Raw genomic sequence first — 25,367 nt, forward strand, 5'->3', positions numbered from 1 at the left:
CCTCTTTGCAGCACCAAAACCTTGTTTTGATTACAAATGAAAGTATTCCAATAAAGCACTTACTGGACAGGGCAGGCCCTACTCCTGCTGCCAGCCTGCCCACCCTCTGCCACAGGGCTCTGCTCTTCCCTCATTCTCCAGCACAAAGCTGCTTACTATGAGGTGCTCTGCTGCCTCCCCACTGCCTCTGTGTTCTGGGATGTCTCCCTGCAGAAGGCTGTATGTCACACACTGCCACAGCCAGCAGGAAGGCTCCTCACCTCTCTATTTTCCAAAGCCATCACCTCAAAAGGTGTCCAGGGTTTTGCTTTCTGCATCTCACACGGTTATTTAACTTTTGTCAGTGTTGACGTTCATAGCTCAAATAGCTCTGATAAGTTTTTAAAAAGCTTTGGTTACACAAATTCTTCTGCAACTTACACATGTAATACGCTAATATATGTTGTAATACATATTCCTGTCGCTCACATACAGCAGAGGCACCTCACACCATCACTTAAGTGGTCTTAAGAAGCTCAGTATGGCTCTGTCACCACCAAGCATGGCTCCAGCTCCACAGCCCAGCATCCAGCACCACCCTGGTGTCTTACATCTGCATGCCCTATGCAGTGCTGGGTGAGAGGTGAGCACTGCACAAAACTGCAGCTCAAAGGCTCAGACCTGAGCCACCCAACCCAGCAGAACCTCCAGATCAGCTGCTGTACAGAATATCCAGACCAAAGTTCTTCCTATGCATCACAGTTAATTCTGCATTTCTTTTCTCCTGGTAACCACCTTGTCCACTTCTGAGTTTTGGCTGGAGATAACACTAGGATCAGAGATCTATCACAAAGGGTTTGCAATAAGAAAAGCAGATTTTGGCCCACAGACAGACATTATTTCCCTGTTCATCCAGGATGAACTCAACCTCAACGCCACAACCAGCATCCAAGGAGGCCTGAGCTCTGTGACCATCCATCTCAGGGCCAGCAGCAAACTCTGATTCCTGATTACCAGGCACCGGAACAGAGCACAGAGTGCTGCCCTCAGACACACACAGGTGCTGGAGCTCCGCACACATTCCACACTCTGTCACCAACACACATCATTACCAGGAGCACAGAAGCATTTTGATAACTCCTGTGCCAGCCCTCTGCAAAAGCAGAGTCCATGGAATGCACACACAGAACAGCACAGCTGGACCCCAAACAGCCACAAATCTGCTGTCTTTCAAAGGTCCCAGCCCTGAGGTCTGCCCTCAGCTCCAGCAGCAAAGCTGCACCAAGTCGAGGCAGCACCACACAGGCATTAAAACCAGCCTGTAGCAATGATACTCAAAACAGCATTTCTATAATAACCTCAGTTATTTCAACAGCAGTCAAAAAGACAGGGCCTAGCTGCCTTATTTAAAGCAATAATCTGTAACTGCCACTGGCTCTCTTACAAGCACAGAATGTGAATGCAACATTCAATCATCTGTTTCTTCTAAAAATCAGTAAATATTATGGCCTGTTCGATTCCAATGACTGTTTGGATGAATTAGTAAGAAACAGACTTATGTAAAAGTGAGATGTGAAAAACAGACATTACTTTCCAGCCACAGACCTGAATACGTTCTTCCAGTACTCGACTACCAATGAGATGTTTGCTTCTTTCTTTCTTCTTTAATTGAAGAACCCCACAGCAGCGCACAGGGTGTTTGTGAGCACTTTGTACTCTTTCTGTGGAGTAGTCAAGGAGAGCTAAAGCAAAAGGAATTCAGCACAATGCATAATTCTAAGCAAACGTGTTGCTTGTGTTCAGCCAGCAACGAAAGAAAGTGGGTCCAGAGATGAAAAAAAAACAACTGCAGAAAGTAATGGAACAAAGCCCAGCCCTACAAAAATGTTGTTGAGTTTGGAGCAAACGCTGTGCAGATTTTTACCACAGAGCAAGGCAGATATTTGTTAGCTCTGCTGCTTTTCATAAATCTCTGAGGCAGGGACTGGACTTTATTAAAGTATTCATCCTTCTCTTTTCTTTCTTTTTTCTTTGGAAGTACCTGAACAAACCTGGCCAGCATCTTTTAAAGTGCTTTATGATGACAAATCATTCAATTACAGAACTTGCCAATACATAACCTGCACGTTATCTATCACAGAAGGGTGTTTGCAGAACATAATGAGAAAAGAAGTGAGTTCATTTCCAGCCTGTCCAGGTTTTCCAATCTTGTTCATCAGTGACGTTTCCAACCATTTAACCATTTTCCTGTAGAGCAGTAAACAGCGTGACTCACCTCTTTATCTGCTCCTCTTCCTCCCAGAGGGGGAACTGTATTGAACACATTGTTTTACCATTTCATACACACACACACGCTCTGCTGCTGTGCTTTTTAGCTAGAGGAGCAAAGCGATGCATCTCACAGGTGGAGCAGGAGGCCCAGAGTGCTGTGTTTAAGCTCTTGGGATTGCCCTCTGCTTTCTGAGCTGCCCCTGGGGAAGCACGGTTTCACAAAGGAGCATTATTCTTACTGCAGCTGCTTCTGTTGGGCCAGAGGTAGGCAAGCTCTTACCCCATCATCTTCGAGCTATCCTGGATCCAGGCCATACATCAACTAGAAATATTAAAATACTGAGCTTAATGCAGAATACAATGCCAAAAATCAGTGTGAAATGGGAGGAGATGTTTGATACGATCCTACGTTTTATAAAAAGCAAAGTTTCAAATGCTGTGTAAAGAAAGGCACTGCTAGAGCGGGGCGGTCTTTAATAATCCCTGACAGAATGCATTAATCACAGATCATAGCAGAACTGTGCATCAGTAACAAATCCAAGCATGCTCCTCTGCTGCTGGCTTAGTACTATTGAGCCTCTGCTTTCTGCTGTGTGAGTTAGTTTCTGTTTGGTTGACCTCTCTGGCTTTGTTGAGGACTCATCCCAGCACTTGGCTGAAGCTTATCACACAGAGCATTTCTGAGTGCTTCTCATACTATGCTGTATTTGAACACTGAACTGCTTCTGCAAATGACGCCTTCTCTCCATCCATCTGAAAGGAGTACTTCACGTTTTTCCCAAGCCTTGGGCCACACTGAAAATCCTTGACTTGCGATTCCACTGCAATATCCACTATTTTCTTGCAGGTGAAAGCAGCTTCATGCTGTTTGAGAACTTCTCACACCAATTGTGCTGTCCCTAATCCACCACACTCGGTGCTCCAGACAGATAAAGCATCATCATACAGTCCTGGAGAGCTCCTTCATAAGAATACAGCAGCTTCAGAAGCAATGGGAAGGTTCTCCAGCCTGACAGGCAATCCCAGATAACAATGGGAGGTTCCAGACATCAGCACATTAGGCTGCAGCCAACACTCACATCGCTGAGTTTTTGACCACTAACCACAGACAGTGGGCAATTCAAAATGAAACTCATCTAAAAATTAAGCTGTAAGATACCTGATCACCCATTCACCCTTTAGCAACTGGAAGAAGAGGCATTATGTGCATGAAATAGAACAAGAACCTTTTTTATTCTATACAAAGAATGACCGAGTTTTTACACTTAAGTTTTGATGTGCAATATGTAAATAGCACTAACTGTTCATACTGAGTTGTATCTGAATTGAGAGATTTACCTGAACTGAATTTATATGAGAAAATCACTTTAAAAAAAAAAAAAAGAATTTTTCATCTATAATTTTAACTGGAGATGACTTTTATAAAGGGTGACTATTTTTAATACAATGCAAGTTCTCAGTGCTGAGGAACAGGTGGTTCTGTCTCCCTGCATATTAATTTGCATTATAAAACAATGACATTTCCTTAGGAGAGGTAAAAGCAGAGCTATAAACTGTCAGTCTTCTCTTTTGCTAGGAACAATCACTTTAGCAAGAATATTCAACTGTGAGGTACTTCTATGTGAATCTTCCTGACAAGCATCTCCATTGGAGAAAAAGGGCCATCACAAAACCTCCCATCTCCACACATCGGAATGGGTTACTGGGAAGAATCTCTCTCAAAAGGGAGGTAGAAGTGTGCCCTCAAAAAAAACACAGGTGTACAAGCACGCAGCTGGCCTGGAGAACAGCAAGTACAGTGAAAATGCTTTACCTCTAACTGCACCAGGTCTGCAGAAAAGCAGCAATAATAGCAGGGCAGACAGCATTGGACATGGAGCTTTAGCCCTTCGCTGTGTTCGCAGCACACCCCCTTCTCCTCATGATTCTCCAAAAACATCAAGAAAAAGCAAAACTGCTCTCTTTTATAAGGGGCAGAGCACTGTGCCACAAGAGCCTGTTCCAACTCAACTCCATACCACAGGAAACACTGCCATGCATTTCTTAAACATGGACATCAAGCAGACAAACCCATCAACAACCAGTGTAAGGAGGAAGTGACTGTCACAGTGCCTGAGCACTGCTCTGCATCCAGTGGAATGCTGCTGTTTCTTAAGCGACCTTCAAGGACTTGTGCTTTAAATACAGTAAAAACTTTAAATGACATTAAACTGATGACAGAACTGTTTCCTGAAGTCCTCCCATTCTTTCAACTTCACAAAGCAGTGATGCAGCTTTATCCTGCCACCATCTTTTTCTCCGCCCCTAGTCCCCCATAAATCATTCAGCCACGACAAGCAGCAGACTTGACAAGAAGACTGAAGAAAATCAAGGAACTTGGATGGATTTTCTCCACCAGCAAGTTTCTAATAGCAGCAAAAAAGTAACCTCTAAAAAAGCTACAGAAAAGCTATTCTATGCACAACTGAAAATGCCCAGAATTCAGAGCTCCTCCCTGCTGTGCTTCTTATGCGCCATTCTCACACCATTTCAAGTAAGCAGATATTTGGGAAAAAAAAAGCAATGCTTCATTCTCAACTGCTAGCAGAATGAATCCAGATGAGTGCTTAAAGCGAACTGATTCATTCTGTGAACCCCAAAAGGTTTAGGGTTTTTGTTTGCTTTTCCAGTTGTTGCACTCGATGTGGCATCTTGCTCAGCAGATGTTGCGAACACAAGCAAGAAAAGGCACACGATTGAGAGGAGAGCTACACAAATGTAAGTGTTTGAAAAGCGACTGTAGGAAAAAAACACACAAATGTTTTATGCATTATGGTTGGTTGGAGAGTTTTTTGCCGTGTTTTACATTAATGTTTTATGTATCATCTCTAAAATTTAGAATGACTTTGATTTCTCACCGACTTGAAAGAGAAGGAAAAATAATTCTGAAGTGTCAGTAATTGTCTGCACCAAAGTCTGCCACAAACAGGACATCAAAGCAGGGAAAGTTACGACACCGCCGAGGCTCCGGAGTGTGTTCCATTTTCTGGGGCGGATTTGGCTTGATGCAGGGCAGCCTGAATCCTGAAATGTGTTCTTGTTTCCATGGAGTAATTCTTGTAGTTTTGTCTAAAACAAAAGCAGATCAACTCTGATGAATATATGTGTTTTTAAACGTTTTCAAGTTATCTTTATATTACTGCTCTAAGCAAAACAACTGTAGACAGCAGAATGCCTTCCTACATAAGCTCTTTTGTTGCCTACTGTAAAATACATGGCATGTGCTCCTAGCCAGACAATGCAGCTCTTTGTTCTTTATTCGTAGTTCTACTGTCTGGCAATTACCAGAAAATACAGCTTAATAAGAACTGGATTTGTTCTACTCAATACAATATTTAAAAATATTAAATATCCATAACATCTGCTTTGTTTATATTCAGAAATAGTTTTTGTTTATTTTTTCTCCTCTCAAAGTACAGCTGACAACTTTGAACAGATCTTTTTTTGTTTTTAAAGTTGTCTGCTACTTACTTGTCAAATCACAATAAAATAAAACAGATTGGAATTAACATGCTGGGAAAAAAAGTATTCCAGAGGAACAGAGATGGGTTCATGCTCAGCCTTGAAGTTACTCTCAGACACACTGCTCAGGAGGAGAAGACCTCAAGCCTACTCTGAGATAGTACTCACTCCTTTCCCTGTGCTACCTACAAAGCACTCCTGAGTCCAAGGTCCACCTGTCCTCATCTTAGTTCAGCAGTCATATTTCACAGAAGTAGAGAGAGGAAAAAAGGAAAAGAGAAGCTTTCCTGAATCCTCCTGAAGGAAGTGCCCCATCACCATCTTGCGGTTATCACAGATGAGGACTGAGTGTATAGGAAACAAAGCCAAGTGCTCTCATACCCTAGAAGCTTGGGAAGTGGGTACACACGAGAGTACATATCTGCTTTCAAGGAGCAGTTTGCCAGCCCAGAGGAAGACTGGTAGGACTTCCCACCACAAACATCCAGCAGCCAGTTCAGCAGTGCTGCCTGCCTGTTGTCTCCTGTAGCTAAGTTGCATCCTGAAGAGCCATGGGCACATTAGAAGAATCTGTATTTTCATGGAAATACATAGAAAATGCAGATTCCACTTACTAGGAATTAGCATTTCAGCTCTTTCAGGATGGATACAGAATCCGAACACCGAGGAGAATAAGAAAATTAGCAGGGCAATTTTCTTTTAGCAGATATTTGTCATCTTCACAGAAACGTTACATCACGTATTAAACAGTCTGTACAACCTTAAAAACACTTCAGCTCAAAATTCATAATTCAAATGAAGCGTGGAGACAAGCATCTGCCACTACAGCAGCCTCTCAGCAAATACAAGGCCCTTCTTGCTCGTCCCATCCCCACTTATAATTTTATGTATGCAGCACTCAAGGGGCTGACTGAGAAGAGGAAATGAACGGGTTGTGCTGTACGCTGATCTAAAACACTCTGGAGTTCCTACCCAAAATTAACTAGATTTTTGTCATGTAGATATTAAAGAAGCCTCTTGTATTTCTCATCAGCAGGCTGATATTGTTGTGTAGCTTGTGGTAATACAAATATAAACATTTCCATGCGTGATCAAGACAAAACTGCTTATCATCTCATTTCACTCTTTCTCCTAGAGTTGAAACATTTAAGCCAGCAGCAGTACGTAGATTTAGGTCAAGCAAATCAAGCGTCATGCACCAGCAGAGCACTCATTTCCACTCCTGCCAACAGCGAATGCAGTTTTGCAATTCCAAAAGCCGCCATGGACAACACATTCTCCCTCTAGTGGCTGGAAAGACATTCAGCATTTTTAGCTGAAGGCTCATAAAACATTTGTGTATGTTCTGGTAGAGGATGTAACAGCTACAGGCGGCAGCTTAGCAGCTGCACGGGGTCACTGTCCCCAGGGGTGCTGGAAAACTGAAGGGATGTGGCACTGAGGGGCATGGTGGGGTAGGCTGGGCTTAGTGATCTTGGAGGTCTTTTCCAACCTCAATGACTCAGAGATTCTAAGACCTTTCTTTTTTTCTTACTGTTGCAGTTTGTGTGATTTCATTGAGTGTAACAAACCTGAGAATCAGCTTTTCATACAGAGATCTTTAAAAGCTGCAATCTGTTGAGCCCTCTTGTAAGCCAAACATCTTCCCTTGAGAAGGCCGTGACCTGAGCCACACAAGCTGCCAGGTGAATGGGGAAAAGGCTGAGTGGGAACTGACAGCAGCAATGAGAAGCTCTGTAACATTAGTTTCTGGACCTCTTTTTAAGATTTGAATAATCTGTATTCAAATACAGCTTGAGGCAAGGTGCGTTTTGAGGAACATGAAACTGACCAAAACAATTTCCATTGCGTTTTGCAAGTAGAATTTCTGCTACCCTTGCTATCTTTCATGAGTCTACAGAGAAGCAGGCTCACAAGCACAAGGGATTAAGGATTGCAATATTATACTTTTTGTGTTGACAGGCTTTTGGCATTGCCTTCAGCAGGCTAATTGACCATTCTTAGCAGACTGACTTGGACAAGGGATCGACACAAAACCTCCCTTCAGCTTCTTTGGAAGATGCAGCCAGAGATCAGCTTTGCAGCTGCACACCTGCAGAGTGGCTGGCGTGACTGTGCTTGGAAACGTGCAGACATCTGGACTCGTTCACAGCATCCAGGCAGAGAGGTGAACTGCCCTGCTGCAGGATGCCTGAAGGAGACCTGGCTTGTTTGTTTTGAAATGCCTTTTTTTTTTTTTCCCCCTCCTTTCTTTTTCTTTCTTTTCCCCAGATAGAAATCTTGGCTCAGCAAAGCACTGAAGACTGGGACAGAGGCAAAACTAGATTTGCTAGGTTTATAACCAAGAATGTACAAGATCAAGTCCAACAATTCCTGATAAACCTGCTTTGAATAGAAAAATCAATCACAACAAATATGGCAATGGCAGGTGTTTCGGCTGCCTCAGATGCAGATGAAAATGCAAAGATACTAAATGCAAATTGGAATGTGGCCTTAAATGTATTTCATCAAGGAAAAAACCCAGCTCTGCTGGCCATCAATCTGAATAACATTTTTTCAGTCCTAACACAGAGCTGGGATTTCAATTAATACATCTTTTCTGAATAGGTAAATATAGTACAAAGAAAATTACACTTTGTTACTCATGGATTATTTCATACGGAAGCCCTTTACATTCATATTAACATCCTTAAAATTACTTTTGCTCTTATCAGAATGGATGGGTAACTATCAGACTATCTACCACCTGAGAAGGACCCAACCAAGCCAAGGACACGTGTGCTTTAGCTGAATAAACAAGTTTCTATAGTATTAACATTTCTGCTTCCTACTCATCAGTAACATACCATACTGGTCCACCAGAACAGGCTTTTAACTTGCTTACTTTGCTCTTTCTAGTAGTTTTATTGCTTCTTCTCTTCTGTCCTGGTCCAGATACAGCAATGCAAGCTCCAGCAAGGCATTTGGAATTAAATAATGGTCGTATTTTATCTTCTTCTCACTGCATAGGAAAAGAAATAGCCTCAAGATCTTGAAATGATTTATTGCTCCCTTCATTTAATAGCTCCAAGTGAAAATAAATAGGAGATTAGCTAAGATCATGAGCTGCAATCAATCTTTATTACAACATTTGTTGTGTTCTTTGTCCAGTGTTACCTTCTAGGTTATTAAATGTTGAACTTTACCATAGCCATCACACATGTTATTCCTTGGGATTAAAAATTACTGGCATTTATTATAGGGGAAATTGTTAAAAAGCTGATAATATTATAAGCACTGTGTGTACTAAGGGAGATCCCATTCACAATATACAGGAGTTCCAAATACAATCTTGCTGTCAATCATTTCTGGAAACTATATTTGGTTTAGGCATAACTTCTTTGTGATTGCTAAGAGGAAAGGGAGGAAAAAACAATGGTATCACAAAAACTGTATGTGTGTATAGTTCCCAAAGAGGAGAAAATATCACTATAAAGTGCATAATGGTAATTCTTCCTCCTTATGTGGCTAACAACACTCGCAATTAAAACTGAGATCCCCTGGATATTGAAACAAGTAAAATAAATACTAAAGATTCAGTAATCTTCTCTATTCACACCAAGGTCACACTTATTCTTACTTGAAATGAACAGGTACTAAGACATTCAAGAGTTGGCCTGTATGCCAGGTATGACAACTTACTTTAAGTAGATGTAATTAAAATGGCCTTCTGCCTCTGAGATCTTGCCCAAATGCTTGAGGCATAAACCCTTTAACAGTTTTATCACACACTGGTCATCTGCTAGCAATTCCGTAGCTGAAAGATGAAATAAATGGCATATTTTAGAAACCTTTTTAGAGCAGTACAGACTTTCCTGTGTACAGGGAAACTTTAACACAGGTAAGTATAAATCTATTTACTGGAGCACAGGACAGAAGGAACAACTGACCCAGTACGTTCATTCAGGGTAGTTTCCTGCTATCACAGACAACCTTATATAATGAAATAAATAATTCAGCTAACAAGAAATTTAAGTGGCATGTATAACACTGCACCTTGTGCTAAATTCCACCCTGTTTCTATTACGTACAGTGATCCTTTATCCTGTTCTTCCTCTGTAACTCCAGCTGATAAAATGCTGACACATTCTGCATGGAACTGCTCCTCCCTTTATGACTACACCAACCTTAGTGATTTCTATGTTCACATGGATGTATCTCCCTTACTTATCATACAACACATTCAGGGACTGATTCTAGGCTCAACTGTGTATAATATTTGGATACACAGATCTGAATTTCCACTAACAGAATTATTTCTACATCTTATCCATGTAATACTGTCATGAGCATGTTCTCAGGTTGAATATTTTATACAGTGGTAGATTCTTGAATTAGGAATCCAGAAATAAGAAAGAAAATATTTTAAACACCATCAGGAAAGCTCCTGGGAAGTACCAGGCCTGGAAACAGCAAATCATTATTTGCAACAAGTAACACTTTAAATTGTTGATGTATTTACAACATATCGCCCATTTCAATTATACGTCCTTACAGCATTTTACAGATGTCAATCAGCCTCCACAAACCCCTGTAAAGTTGGCTATATTCATTATTTACCCAGCTAGGGAAAAAGAAATAGAGAAATAATTCACTTGTTTTAAATAACGTAGCAAAACATGCGATGAGGTGAAACAGACAAACTACTTATTAACAGATGCCCTCTTCATTGGAAATATTTCTCTGTCTGTCCTCAAATTATTAAAAAGGAGACAGCTTTAGCCATTCTGTCAAGCAGCTCTTTCAACTCTGTAATACAGAATACTTGTGTAATAATGCACCAAGGTCCTAGAAAAGACTGCAATGCAGTGACTTAACCCATATTCCTTTGTAAAGGTGGGCTCAATCCTTTTACGGGGAATACACAAGATCAAATATTTATGTAAGGGGAAACTCTGAGAAAAGCTGTGGCTGCAATTCTATAGGTGTTGGGAAATACTGGCAAGAAATAAATAGGTAATTAACAGAGTGACAAGAGTGGTAGCAGAGCCTGTTCCAGTTCAGTATTATCTCCTTTCTTATGTTCCTTCACCGTACAAAGAAAGCCCATCCCTGATGTCCCAGCTTCTGACACACAAATAACATTCGGCCCTCCAAGGTCATGTTGTAGGCTGTCAGCACTCCAAAGACAGACATTCATCTCTTTCTATTTATCCTTCAAAACTGAAATACGGTATCTAAGAATAATAAACCTTAATGATCTAAGTAATCAAGTCAATTCATACGCTGATTTTGATCTAGCAAAATAAACAGTCCTTCAATATATGTCACAAGTTATTCTTAATATACTTCTGTGGATGAAAAATAGCTTGCTAGTATTGTAAGTTACTGCTATGACAAAAGAGGAAAATCATTACTGTCTGCATTAACAGTTATGGCTTCATAATCTATGAATCATATGATCAGATTAACTTTACTAACAAGCACCTCTCCTTATTCACGGATAATAATTTCAGCTACTGCTGTGTAAAGTACCTGATTAAACCCCATCACTGATTACCTGAACTTCTTGCCAATGCTTCTTCTGCTTCGATTAAAGTCTCTAACATGCCTTCCGTTAAATTGGGACACTGCCCAATTACAGCATAGCCATTCCAGATATACATCATCTCCTGGGATCAGGGAGAGAAGATGGCATTATTAATGACATCACTGGATAAATATAACTATCAATTACTTCTGTTATCTCCATATGATGAAAAAGTTAGAGATTCCATAACCACACTCTCAGTTTGTCAAAACATACAATCATTGCAAATGAAAAGTTCTACTGGTTTCCAGAGCAGACCAGTCCTGGAAAAGAACTAAAGAGCCAATGATTGTACTCAATACCAAGGAATACTGAAGAACTACTCAAACTATAGTTATTCTAGGCTAAATATCTGAGGTGAAGATCTTTCTCCCTTAAGAAAACGTAAAGAAAAATTCTAGAAATGGGATTCTGCACCCTATTCCACATCCCCAGAGTACTTTTAACTGTTCAGCTGTGACATCTGCTGCCTCAGATATGCAACTGCAGCAGAAACAAAGACTGCTGTGTTCCCACAAGGACGCCCAAGGAAAGCCTGTGGTACATAAACCTGTTTTGCTAGAATCCCATTAGAACAGCTCAGACAAACCCCAGGTGCATACAGTTCTTCACAATCCCCGAAACCTGAAAGACAAATCAACGTCACCTACTTCTTTCCTCTCATTTCAGTCCTGTGACTTGGTAGAAAGTGGCCTCTAGTGAACACCCACACTATGCTGTGCTTTATCTGCAGGAGACTGCATTTCTTCAGGAAGCACAGTATCACATACCCAGCTGGTGGGCTGAGAAATGATTACTCACTGATGTCTCCAAGAGTCTCTCCTTGCTCAGGCATTCTCTTAAAGAGTATTTACTAATTATTCATCTGTTTCTCAAATAAAACAGCACAGTGCACTGCAAATGGCAACTCCTCAGCACTTGGCAAGTCTTTTTTGATCTTTTCGTGTTTTATGTTCTTTTAGTTGGTATTTACAGACAGATTTCTTATGTGCTGTGTGAACAAGGCAATGGGTTGATCCCTACACAGCTGATCCTACCTGGCCAAGGGGTACTGGGCAACAAACCCAACAAACAACCATTGTAAACAACTATCAGTGCAGAACAGCTCTCTGGAGTGGATATAGAGCTTCATCCCATCACCAATGTGCCTGGGGGCACCACACTGCAAACACTCAGGGGTAACATTAAGTAGATTCTTACATGGAGTGTCCAGTTCTTGCACTGTTTTCTTGATTTTTTCCTCACTTAAAAGTCTTCTTTTAATAGTGTCAGTAAATGACACGTGACAGAAGAAACCCAGGGCAAAGTTCCTCAGAAGGTAATTAAAAGAAAGCTGTTAGGAGCATGCTAGTCTATAGCTGGAATAATGAGTTACACATGCAACACATTTACGTGTCACAAACAACTGGCTCAGTTCCTTGTGGCTGGTGCCTGCCCCAGTTTTACAGCATTCCTTGCATTCATTTGGCTTTGTTTTGGGAACATTCCAGTCTCCTGCAGAGGTTTTACCTTAGAAACATGGAAAGATACTATTCCAATTACCCTGGTTTTCCTTCCATTAAAAAAAAGAAAAGCCTAACATGGAGGGGGAAGGATGGGGGGGGGAAGGAAAGGTTTCTAGCTTACCAAAGGTGGAACAGGTAAAGGAATGGGGTTTGAAGAAAGATACCGCCTAGCTTTCCGAATGGCAAACTTCTCTGTAGGCAGTGACTTCCCTGCGATTTTCAGCTTCAAGCTGGGAACAATCCTGAAAGTTTAGAAGGAAATGTAAGGGATTTTTCCTTCAGGAACATCTGGGATAACGACATTCAAATTGAAAAATAAATGAATTAAGTCAAAGAACTTACAAAAGATGTTACGTACTGAGCTACTGTTATCTCTGGGGAAGCAGAGCAACACGTATTCACAAAAGCTGTTTATGCAGGGCATGCATATCTCTCTTAGTGCTTCCATTTTAACCAAGAGGCAGAAAGGACTCTTCCCCATCCAAAAGAAGTAGATGATGATAGGCCTAACTTACAAAGGGACCATTTCACAGAGTGAGAAAAAGGCAAGCTGGCTCTTACTTTCCCAAAGACCAAACTGACTCCCTCTGCAATGGATCCCAATGAAAACCAATGAAGTCTGCTTGTAATGACTATTTACAGTATGGAACAACTTAACAGAAATAAGTCTCTAAAAAACAAAGTAGCTACTTATGTTTGGCCCAGCAACAGTTCAGCCTTTTTGTGCTTCCTCATTACAACTAAATTAGGTTCCTGTGTCAATAATGAAAGTACCGACTTGCACACATAACTATTTCATATTTCTCTCAGACTCAAAATCCCCAAATCAAATTGTCTCCATTAACTGCTACAGAAGGCATCCATCTGTAGCATATTCCACTGAAGACTTTCTGATCTTACATACAACTGATTAAAGAATCAACTAAAAAGAACAATAAGCCACTGTATGGCTGATAAAACTAACATCCTGTCTCTAAAGCACTCTCAGGCCAACAGAAATCTGCTGTCTCCATTCAAGGTCTCCTTTAGTCTAAAGGTAAAGTTTCATTCTGCAATTTCTTACCATTTCCAACGTTCATTATGCAGATCTTCCAAACCATATTATGAATAATTTTTCTTCTCTTCCCCAAACACTGACTTGTTGCAAAACTCTTAATTAGTAGTTAGCAAATTTTACCTAAATAATTCAACTTCGTTGTCTCCAAAAGGACTGCAGTCATCTGGCCCGAACATGCTGAGATAAGCAGCCTTCATGTAAATATAGGTAGCCTGCAAATGCAATCAAGGATATCTGTACAGAAAGATGAATCTACAGCATCACCACTACTGATACAAAGGACAGAACAGCAACAAAGAGGTGCTGCTTTGGCTCACAAAGAGGTAACCTTACAAATTGTAAGCAGGAGATAAGTATTTTAGAAAGGAATTTTTTGTTATTAATTACGCATGTCTTTGTTTTCTTCTCATCAGCTTATGTTCACATTCCATGAACACATGTACAAGCACAGTATTTAAGTTATTCCATTATTTCAGGTTAGGAAATGCACTGATTTCACAGGGATTTCTGAGCAACCAAAGAAAGCAAAGCAGCACACAGTGTGTTACAACATATGGAATGGCACAGAATAATCCTTGTGAGTTTTGAGTATTGCTTTAAGGAGATTAAATTAACCAGAAGTTTCAGGAGTTTTCAGGAAAAGCATTTTAAACTTGGACTATTTATTTACATCAGGATCTAAGTGTCCATTTGCGTGACCACCATTCACTCAGTTCATGTATTTAATATTTTGCTATCAAGAAAAATTCCTATTAATAGGAAGCACTTTCACTGCTGCCCTAAGGCCACTGCAATATACTACTAAAATCTACACACAGTTTAAAAGGACACACATTAATATCAATCATACAGGATATCTGAGCTCCTGGCGAAGTGCTGCTTCTCTTCTAAAGGACAGTCCTGTGGGAGCTATTCAGACCAGAATCCGGCTCAAAGCATTGCTGGAATTCCCAAGGGCACAAGGAGTCCTTGCTGTGGATTTCACCCAATTGGGAGCACTGTGTGAGCTGCTCTCAAATGGATGTTCAGACCTCAGCTCACGTGTGACTGTATTTGGTGAATCCATACAATGTGTAGTAGGGGGAAAAACAAAGTGATATGCCTTCCTTATACACACACAGTGTGCTCACAGTGCAACAAAGCAGTTAACACCTGTTAACCTCAGCACCCACTTAACAGACTTAAAACTTCCCTGGGACTCAGGTGAAGGTTGAGGACAAGCTATTAGCTTCGTTAAGTTGACAACATTAAGTTGAGGACAAGCTTCTGGACCTGAGAACTTCTTTCTATGTACTCACGGCACAGCACATCATCTGATTACACTTATTATCAGAGAGGCACCATCACAGTTAGCCTCACTCATCACTAACAGAGCTTATGTCCTTAATATAACAAAAGAAATGGCAGCTTGCCCCTAACTGCTGTGTGCTGATAAAATGACCAATCAATACACAGCAGAACATCTTTAGCAGGTTATTCTTCATCTACAAATGGGGCCCAAAAGATTTTTGTTTGCCTGTAATCTGTTCTGGTTTGAATGTTCACATTTTACGTTGTTTTATAAGCCAAAACAGCTCAGAATTTGTTTTGCAGTTTTCAGCCAGCTCAAAGCTACAAAAGGCCAGCTCTGATTAAGAGTTAATGGATACTACAGGGCCTTACACATGCCACTCAATGCTTTGTCCCTGCTCTGCTTAACTTACCTTTGACCAGGTGTTTTCTTTGCTTAGCAGATCTGCATAAAAGAAGGCCATCTTCCACTGGCGCTTGTAGGTGAAGCACCACATCAGCTCCCAGTAACACATGTGATGAAACTGCTTCCAGTACTGCTGAGCCTCACAGCATTCTTCATACCTATTAACTGCCTGCACAGAGAGATTTCCAGATACTACCTTAATCCCATGTAAACGCAATAGACCCAGGGTCTCCATGATCTGCTTTCATAGTTCCTGCAACTTTCTAATTAAAAACAACCTAGCATTCCCTGTCATATCTAGTGACTTCATGTAAGAGATCCTTGACTCCAGTTACCCTGAGGTTAGGAAGTTTAACCCTGCCACAGAGATTCCCATTCCTGGCCTATGTATTCAGTCCTACATGCAGGTGAAATGAATGTTAGTCCCTTGGGAAACTAAAATCAGAGGACAGACGTGCAGCTGACATTTACTGTCATAGCTCCAAAGGCTTCAAGGAGCTATAGAGCTGCTGATACTCAAGTCCTGCAGTATTTTAGACATGTATTCTCCAGCACTTTAACTGTTGCAAGTCTTGTATGACTGACTTCATTCAGAACAAAGGCAGAAGATTATCAGCGGATGTTATTAAAGGTACAGCTTGCTTCAGTATATGAAAGACAATGAAAAAACTGTGCCTTTGATACTGGCGGATGAGGTTATCGCCACAAATCAAGGGCAGTGACAAGAGCTGATCCAACAAGCTGATCAAAAGAGTTTTCAAAATTCCTCTTTGTAAATCATGAACTATAAATTCATACAGGCCAAAGCCACAGGAAGCATTACACAAACAGGAAACATTGTTCCGGGAGAAGTTTTTCTGAAGCTTTTGAGGCTTATTTTCTCAAGAGCAAATGGATTACTTACCGCATCAATATTACCCTTCAGCGTTTCTATCCTGCCTGCAAAAAACAGGAATATGGCTCCCTGTAATAAATAATAATAAAAATACAAGTATTCTTTAACAGTTTTCAAGCTGACTATATAGTCTATATCTTAGCTATTTGGCAGGGAAACATCAAGCAATCATACTATTCTGAATTATGATTCAGTTTACCTTTGGATAGCGAGCCAAGTAAGGTTTAAGTAGCCTTTCTGCCTCCTCAACATTTCCTTTTCCTGTCCCTAAAGTGCATAAAAATGCAAGTGATAAAAAAAAATAGTAAGTAAAAAAAACCAAGACAAAACAGGAAGGTAAGGTACTGATAGCCATCTTCATTTGGCCAATACAGAAGTTCCTTTATCTCATAAATCAGGCGTAAATACAGGTCGGTGTTTCACTAAGCCAGCAAGCAGGAAGATCCAAACAACACTGTGCTTAATGAACTGAAAGTGTGTGTAGACCAATACACTTTGAAAAACTTCTAATAGTAGCTAACTGGGAAGTCTGCTCTCAGTTAGAAGCCACCATCTCCCAGAAAGACAAAGATGACATCTAAATATGATCAAAGTATTCAGGAAGGTAATCTCATTTATAGTTATGATTTCAACCTCCCAAATTTCAAGCTTCCAGACAAGACAGATTTAGCTCTCATGACTTCTTTTGTTATCCCCCATTTTCTCCCATCTTATGCATTACACAAACCTCCATCTTGAAGATTAAGATACTCTCTTCAGGTACAATCACAATTGTAAAGCCAGCCACAAATGATGTACATTTAATCTGATTATGAACAAACATTTCACCAACACAGAGGTGAAGAAATCATCTTTTTCCCCCACCTCCCACATGAATTCATCAAATTCAAGAGTTATGATAAGCAATCTTACCTAACACAAAGGTCATGAAAGTATGATAGCAAAGCAACAGCATGGTACACAGCACCGACCTAAAGCTGTATGAGGATGCTCCTTCTTGAAGCTGCAGCAGACCACGCTCCTGTGCAGACAGAGGTGAGGAAGACAAAGAATTGGAGAAGAACCAAAGGCACTTATTGCCAGTTTGTTAACTTCTGTGCTGTCATTTGTAGACTGCTCACTCGCCATAGTCCCAAAATACACTGATGCAAACTCCTTACATAGCAATCAGAGACATAAACACACATATGAAGTTACCCAGCAGCTTTTCAAGGAGTTAATGCTTAATCTCTGGGAAAGACATCAAGGAAAGTAAAAACCCTGCAACTAGCAGGGCAAAGGATTACAGAGCTGAAAGATGTCAGTAAGCACATTAACAAATGAAGCAGGGCTGCTGGACTGCTATCATGGGTGGGAAAATAGAACATAAAGAAGAATGCTTCAGTTCCCTTTGGGAAGAACTAAGGCCATCGAGTGTAAAGCTGTATTCATATCCCAAGTGAGCGAAGAGGTTTCAAGCTCCATCCAAATCAAGAAGTAGTTCTTACAATATTGCAATGCTTATTACTGAGAAGGCTTCCACAGAGCTGCTCCTCCTTCCCAAATCCTTGCAAACTGCTTCTGTTATGGTGGGACAACAAAAGTGGGATGACAACTGCTATCACTGAGAAGCATGATTTAGCTACTGTGCCCAGCCAGCCAGGCTGCCCCAGCTCCCTCTGCAGCTGGCAGAGATGGACACACTCCTCTGAGCAACAACTCAGTGCAGAAGCCTGTCATGCTCTCTAAATCACCTCGCTAAACACATCTCCTTCTCCAGAAGGGGGCAATGGAGATTAGTCAGCAAAACTAAGACTATCAAGACTAAAAACACTATCCTCAGCAGGGATCAGCTGGGGATCTCCATGCCCAGTCTGCTACTTGAGCCTAAAGAGTTACTGTCTAAACAAATTACACTCACTGGTGCCAGCCACTAAGCATTATATGTAATTTTAAGGAAGTACCCTTTAACACCTGTAAATAACCCACACCTATGACACCGGTGATGGGAGCAATGCCAAAAGACCAGGATGTGCTTCCAAACAGTCTATTACAGGACAGACTGCTACAATATCAAAGAGGCGTCAAGCCAACATGTGGCAGTAATTCCTCTAAAATACTCAAATAACATCAACACAAGATGGAGATTACCCTGCAGAGCAAAAGGTCTAATACAGAGCAGGAAGCAACACACTTTTCTTCCTTCATCTTTGCAAGTTACTCAGAACATTCCATGCTCTTAATTGCCACTACATTAGAAGGAAAAGTGATATCCCATTGATTTGATCCAAGATACCCAACGTTATCTCAAACAGGAGTCCCCAGGTGAGCAATGGGTATTCCCACAGTGAATGTGGGATGAACAGAACAAAGCTCAAAAGCATTATTAGAGAACACATGGACTGATTCATATCTGTATCAGCTGTGACTAAAATACATCTATTTTCCTGGCATGAAAGCTCTTGCATTTTATCACTCTTGTTTAATTACAGATCGATATGAAGAAAGCAAAACAAGGTCACTGCTCAAGTCCAATGATCTGATCACATTACTGAAGGTGTAGCAAGGATGGATACTACTAATAGCTTTTATGAAGAACTAATTAAGCTAGTAGACTGGGCACCTGAATGCATCCCAATAAATAACTTTAGTCTCAAACCTGCAGGAAACTGAAATGTAAATCAAAAAGATGCTTAGTGGGAAACTGGAATTCACTTTATTATAAACTGAGACATCAAAAATTCATCAGTTCAGCTGCCTCTGGAAAAAGTGTCCTCCCACATCAGAACGTAGAATTTGAAAGAAATTGGTTCTATCTGAAAATTTCCCTGCCTTTCCTTGAATTCATGCTGCCAGCTGACCCTCTGATGAGCTGCACACAACATATGGCTGACTCATGTCAAAATTTCCTACAGCTTAGCAGCACAATATCTGCAGCATTCCATAAACTAAGAATGACAGCATATATTAGCCAGAGGAGTCTTGTGACCACTCACCAGAAGTTAGTCATCATTAAACAAGAGAAGTCTGGATAGGATACATTCCTCACCGACTACCTGGGTGTGTGGAGGCCATCCTGCTCAGTACAGCGCACCTGCCAATGCACTATGTCTATACCTCAACACAGAATTCCTTATGAAATCAGGTAAAACTGCATTCCTGTCCCTTGAACGTCAATACCTAAATGTAGGGCCATGCCACTAAACACAAATAAGCTCTCAGTTTGACTAATGATACAAGGGGAAAGGAGCTCAAACTGAGAATGGCACAACTGGCACTTCTTTGAGTGGAAGGGAACAAGGGCAGCCTCAGGCAAATTTATAAAAGTATAACTTTCAATCATATCCTACCTACTGCTCTGGGACTCCAGACTACAGTTAAATTGATGTCTGCAGCACCCACAACTGGCTGAGGAATTAATCCAGCTTTGGGCATGTCCTCCATGACTAACAGCCACGACACGTCGGAGAGAAGGAAAGTCTGCTGGCTCTAAGGCAGATCAGTACTGTGGGAGATACCTTAATGCAGTTTTACACCCACTTTTAATAAACATACGATTCACAACAAAAGCACAAGTTAAAAGAATATACTTAAAATAATAGGGTGGTTTTTTGTGTACTGTACAGATACCAGTTCTTTTGCTTAAATTTATGGTAATCTAGGTCACGCTTCAGACAGATATTAAAAAACTGGAACAGAATCTGATTCATCAACACAAACTGTAGCCCACTCACAGCCATACAACAAACCCCAGGGCCAAAAGAATGGAACAGAAATTCAATTAAAGGGAAAATTTCCATCTGCAGTAATAGGACGAGTGTTCAACAAATCTAGATGGGTCTCTCCAAGCCCAAGCCAATGGTGATTCCATGAGATTTCATTTGCAGAATTCTGATGGTACATGAATTACCTTTATATTTCCTAAGATAATATTTTGCTTTAGACACTCTGTTTTCATAACAGATAGGTGAAAGTATTGGATTTTTGCCTTTACTGACTGTGAAACAGCTCCTGATATGCTACCTGAAATTTCCAAATTCAAATTAATACTCTGCCAAATGTTCCTTGTTTTTAAACGTGATGCTTTATTTCCAAATCTATGATCCTTCCTATATACTAATCAAATATCAATGGCACTCACCCACTTGTCACCTAAGGATACAGCTCTGATTAAGAAACCCTTTTTCTCCATTAGGTTTGTTTGGTAAATAGAAAGTTACATTATGAAATAGTTTAGTTTTTATTTGTTTATGCTGCTTTTGCTGTGTTTGAGGGATATCAAACACTTCACATCTGACATTTATGAAATACATTTAACTAGCAGTTTAGGCTAAGTGAACCTTAATGTTTCCTTAATATAGTATAATTCAGTATCCTGTTTTGAAACAATGCATCTGACAAAGCCAATACAGAGAGTGTATCACTTTCTGTCCATTTGCCCTATGTAGAGTTACTGCAGTTCACACAAGTTTAGTGGTACTTCATTGCCAAACTGGCCACAATCTGTATGCACAAGCAACACAGGTCAGACCGGTTACTCTCTGAGCAAAAAAAGCACTTACTGCTCTTTAGGCAAAGAGAATGTAGGCGCCATGGAGATCATTAAAGACATGGGGGGAAAAAAAATGAATCAGAAATGAAATGGATATATTTCTTTTCCAACTGGATGCATGCAGGAGCTGCAATAGTTACTCTCCCAGTGCCAGCAATGTGTTGTGACAGCTATCAGTGCGTTTCAGTTACAACTAATGTGAGAAAGGAGAGAAACTTCTGACACTTTATACTTAGTGAGGGAAATACACCAACAGCACTTACTGCACCTTTACCTTGTTTCCAGAAAACCCAACAAACTCCAGTAACCTCAGAATTCGTGCAGGAAACATGGATAATGTCTATAGGAAAAGAAAAGCAACAGTAGCAGATTTCTGTGTCTCAGCTAAAGATTGCCTCATGCCACTTTCCCAAACATAATAAATAGTCAATACAAACTACTAAAACCATCTTTATATATCTGAGGATTTCCTGGGTAAATTTATATCCTGGCTGTTTTTTGTATACAATTTAGACAGAAATATCCATTTAACTCAGGACTGCTGCGTCTCCAGGATTCCCTGACAGAAAGATGTTTACACAGCACATACATTCAGTATCTGCAGCACTTCTGGAAAGTTTCAGAAATACTGGGTGTGTGCTGCACAGAACATGTTTGTTCTGTGTGCACTAAATCCATCAGTGGGGCCCGTGCCAGACTCTCACACAGCTTAAGGCAAACTGAGGGAAGCACCAGGCACTTTCTGCAGTCCATCATCTCAACAAGCACTGCACCCTTCTGCACCTCTGGGTCAGTGTCTCTGATCTACCAAGCAGCATCCTGCTGTGTGCTGCCACACAGACCATCACCATCTGACCCCTTGTTTTCAGAGCAGGATGCAAAGAGTGGCATGAAACAGCATCCTCTAACTACACGATCAGCAACACTGATGTCCACAGAACTGTTCAGGTATCTAAGTTATCAACATTTTCAGCTCGAGAGAAGAACTGCTGGTACGTACCAAATTAAAGGCTCCAACTCCAAGCTTTACACCTCCCTCAAAATGAAGATGGTTCTCTCCTTTGACATAATGTGGAGACTGTATGAGACTGTCCAGCTCCCTGAGAAGGCAAAAAAAATTGTGTTCTCATTCTGTGCTTGTTCAATCAAAGAACATTTTGTTCAATACAGGAAAAGACAATTATAATTTATTTTTAAATGGATGGGTTATCAGAAATCACTACTTGTTTTTTCTAATGGTCACAGACCTCACTTCTGTAGTATCCCTTTTATTTCCCTGCATAATCCTACCAGATCTGAAGCTGTTTTGTCCCCAAGCTTTCCACAGCCACGCGTTTATCACAATGCTGTTTTAGTTCATTTTGTTTATTGCTCAGGGGAAAAAAACTGCTTTAATTTCTGTTCAGGCTGCCCAGTTTTTATCTGCTGACTGTTGCTAATGGATATACAACTTTTTGTTGCAATTGCAGCATTTAAAATGGACCTGTATTTGGTCACCTCCAGCCTGCACAAATGGATGCTGTCACCTTTCTCCCTTTCAGCATCCTTCTGTAGAACCTGGACTGGATGTTATTATGTGTCCGGTACACAGGCAAACATTTTATGCACTTACAGCAAAATGCTTCTTTCTAAATTATTTCCTTCCATCCTTTTTATAGCATATGGTAAATTTTCAGCCCTGAAAGAGAGTTTTAAAAACTGATTCTTTGCAACATTTCCCCTTAACATCTCTGCTGGGAGTTCTGCTGCTGTTCTGCTGACAGCAGGGAAAGGAAAGTCGGTTTCTTATACCACCAATTACGTTGTGATAAATATCAATCAATGCAAATAAAAGTCCCATTTCATCATTTTCTCTGTAACCTTCCACACCACACCGTCAGCAGGGCTCGAAGTAATTATTTCTTGCCACATCAAAGGTACAAAAACCATAACTGCCAATCTCACATAAAAACTTGCCCTGTTAAAATATGTTCTAGTAATATTTAAGTTGCTTTTATCATTCTTTTGAAGGAGACCACCTAAGTCCTATTAGATTTATAGCACTCTGCTTTTTACATACACTAGAACTGTTCTTAATTTATTGAGGCAGAGCTGAGCACGCTTCCCACCATATACATTTTAATGAGTCTTTTCAGAATTTACTACTGCACTTCAGAACACTTTGAACATGTTGAAAACAGCCCTCCATTACTGCCCGAACATAAATACACAGATGTTTTTAGCTTCTAGACACTAAGTAATGGACATATTGCAAGTTCAGATAAGCAACCCTGCTTATCATTTTTAATAGCACGCACCTTCTCTTTAGAGTACAACAACTGCCTTACTTAACCAGATTAAAGGTCCAGCTAACCCAATATTTCACACAGACAGTGACATATGCTTGGGAAAGCATCCTCTAGGAATTGCCTGTTCAGTGACTTTGTGACGTGGAGAGCCTGCATCTGTTCTATTCTAATTAGCCCCGATAAGCCTATTTCCTGTAAATTTGTTTGACCTTTCTTTGAAGTCAGTTACATTTTCCATTGCAAGCTCTTCAGTTTATTTTCTCTTAATTTTTTTGTTTCATGCCTTTTTAATCGAATTATTCACACATCACCTACTGGTTTTCAAGGTTCCAAAAAAAAGCTGCAGCTAGAACAATAAAGAACTGCTATTTCATAAGCCTGATGATCTGTTTCATGCAGTCTCATCAGAAATAGGCAAACCATAGAGTTAACAGGGAAAGGGTTCACTACCTTTTTTTTTTCCCCTATTCCCTGCCTACCTAGTGCAAATCTGTAAACAAATCAACCATAACTTCAGTGTCTTTCATTTTACAAAGAACGAATCCATGTGGGCTAAGAAAGGTTCTAGAAGCAAGGCCCATAATAAAGGCTGGAACAAACAAACCACTAATTCATTTGTGAATGGAGAATTTCACTTCATACTTGAAGAGTACACTTTATTTTATCATCACTCTAACATACCTGTACGTTTGGTAACTGTTTCTGACTTTGATGCCTCCTTTTATGAAGCTAACCATATTCTCATCCTGTTATAAAGGAAGACACACAAGCAATACAAATTTATAAGCATTATAAACAGCTTTTATAATCTGGAGATGAACACATGCCCAGAACATAACCATCATCACACACAATGTAATTCTCTAAGAAACAATACATAGACTTACGGCTTCCTTTCTACATTTAAATACTTCTACTCTCTTTATACATATATATGTACACGCACTATATATATACATATAAATATATATAAAAATATATAAATATACATATATACATGCTTGACTTTGATGCCCCCATGACCTGTGGACCATTAGAATTCCCATACTGAACACAGGGAGCTAAGCTAATGAATGGCCTCCACAGTACATGCACTTGTAACTGCTTCAAAAAAGATAGTTTTCTCATTTGTCCTTCAGCCTGATTAAGATTTGAATGTTTCCTGGCTCAGCACCAAACACAAATAACTGCCTGTCCTCAAGTCTACAGAATATAGTTTCATATCCTAAAAAAGGAAGCAGGGTAAATAAAGTTATGCAGGATATGCTCTTTCTGGTCTGAATCAAGTATCTACAAGCCCCATACTTGTATGGTAGCATGGTACTTTACTTGCTATAATGAACTGAGAAGTTACAGGAAAGTATCTGGGGAACTATTAGTCAACAGCTGTATCCCAAAGAGAGAAGTCTTTAGTCTCAGAAATTTCTGGTGTTAGTTTCTTGCTCCATTAATCACATCTAATCTGTTATTCTGCTTTGTTTTGATATCTGCTATTACTTTGGGACAAGAAGGCTACATGTGTTTTAGCAGATGATTTTTTTCTGGTGGATGGTATTTTGAGAGCCTGTACAACACATTGTGGAGAAAAGAGCGTAGATTAGATGAACGCTTTACTGTTATTGACAAGAAAATGGGCCCCAGTCATGTTCATCAGGATGTAAACAAAGAGACAGAGCCTGGCCCGAAGAGCTTTCCATCCTTCTGCCAGTCAGGAAAATAACTCGATCTGATCAAACTTCCCAGAAGCAAACTCTAGAAAAAACTGAATGACAAATTAGTGTCAGAAGCCCAACGTCCTGAACTGAAGGGTAGGGGCTTATTTCTGCAGTCTGCAGCTGATCTGCCTTTGACAGCTGTCCTTAATAAAGTTGTCAAGAGTGACAGATGAGAAGATAAGCACTGTAAGCAAACATGTAATTCCTGATGATATATTCCCAGAGACCTGAATCCCAATAATATGCAATCAAAATAATCACACAAAGACGTGATTCTGTTTTGCTTTGTTCTGTAGAACAAACTGTATTACTAATTAGAGAGGACTTGGGCACATCAAACCGTATATTCTCAGCTGTATA

At 40.3% G+C, this 25,367-nt stretch overlaps 1 protein-coding gene across 3 annotated transcripts in view; it reads right to left on the reverse strand.

Moving 5' to 3' along the window:
- Positions 1–3,464: 3,464 nt before the first annotated feature.
- Positions 3,465–25,367, reverse strand: part of TTC39A (tetratricopeptide repeat domain 39A) — a 37,484-nt gene continuing 15,581 nt past the window's right edge. For 2 of the 3 annotated variants that reach the window (XM_015870462.3, XM_015870463.3), the window contains exons 6-18: positions 23,974–24,038; positions 22,005–22,104; positions 21,279–21,344; positions 17,386–17,494; positions 16,673–16,740; positions 16,483–16,542; positions 15,586–15,747; positions 14,003–14,094; positions 12,947–13,067; positions 11,291–11,402; positions 9,433–9,547; positions 8,636–8,752; positions 3,465–5,358 (exon numbers count right to left, since the gene is read on the reverse strand). In XM_015870462.3, coding sequence (XP_015725948.1) covers positions 5,238–5,358; positions 8,636–8,752; positions 9,433–9,547; positions 11,291–11,402; positions 12,947–13,067; positions 14,003–14,094; positions 15,586–15,747; positions 16,483–16,542; positions 16,673–16,740; positions 17,386–17,494; positions 21,279–21,344; positions 22,005–22,104; positions 23,974–24,038 — 1,308 coding nt within the window. In that variant the 3' untranslated portion in view covers positions 3,465–5,237. Of the gene's footprint in view, positions 5,359–8,597; positions 8,753–9,432; positions 9,548–11,290; positions 11,403–12,946; positions 13,068–14,002; positions 14,095–15,585; positions 15,748–16,482; positions 16,543–16,672; positions 16,741–17,385; positions 17,495–21,278; positions 21,345–22,004; positions 22,105–23,973; positions 24,039–25,367 lie in introns of all 3 variants that reach the window. The other variant, XM_085511716.1, reaches the window with a different exon arrangement.

Source organism: Coturnix japonica, chromosome 11 (assembly GCF_054131305.1).
Source record: "Coturnix japonica strain WE chromosome 11, WE-NBRP24, whole genome shotgun sequence".
Lineage (NCBI taxonomy): Eukaryota > Metazoa > Chordata > Aves > Galliformes > Phasianidae > Coturnix > Coturnix japonica.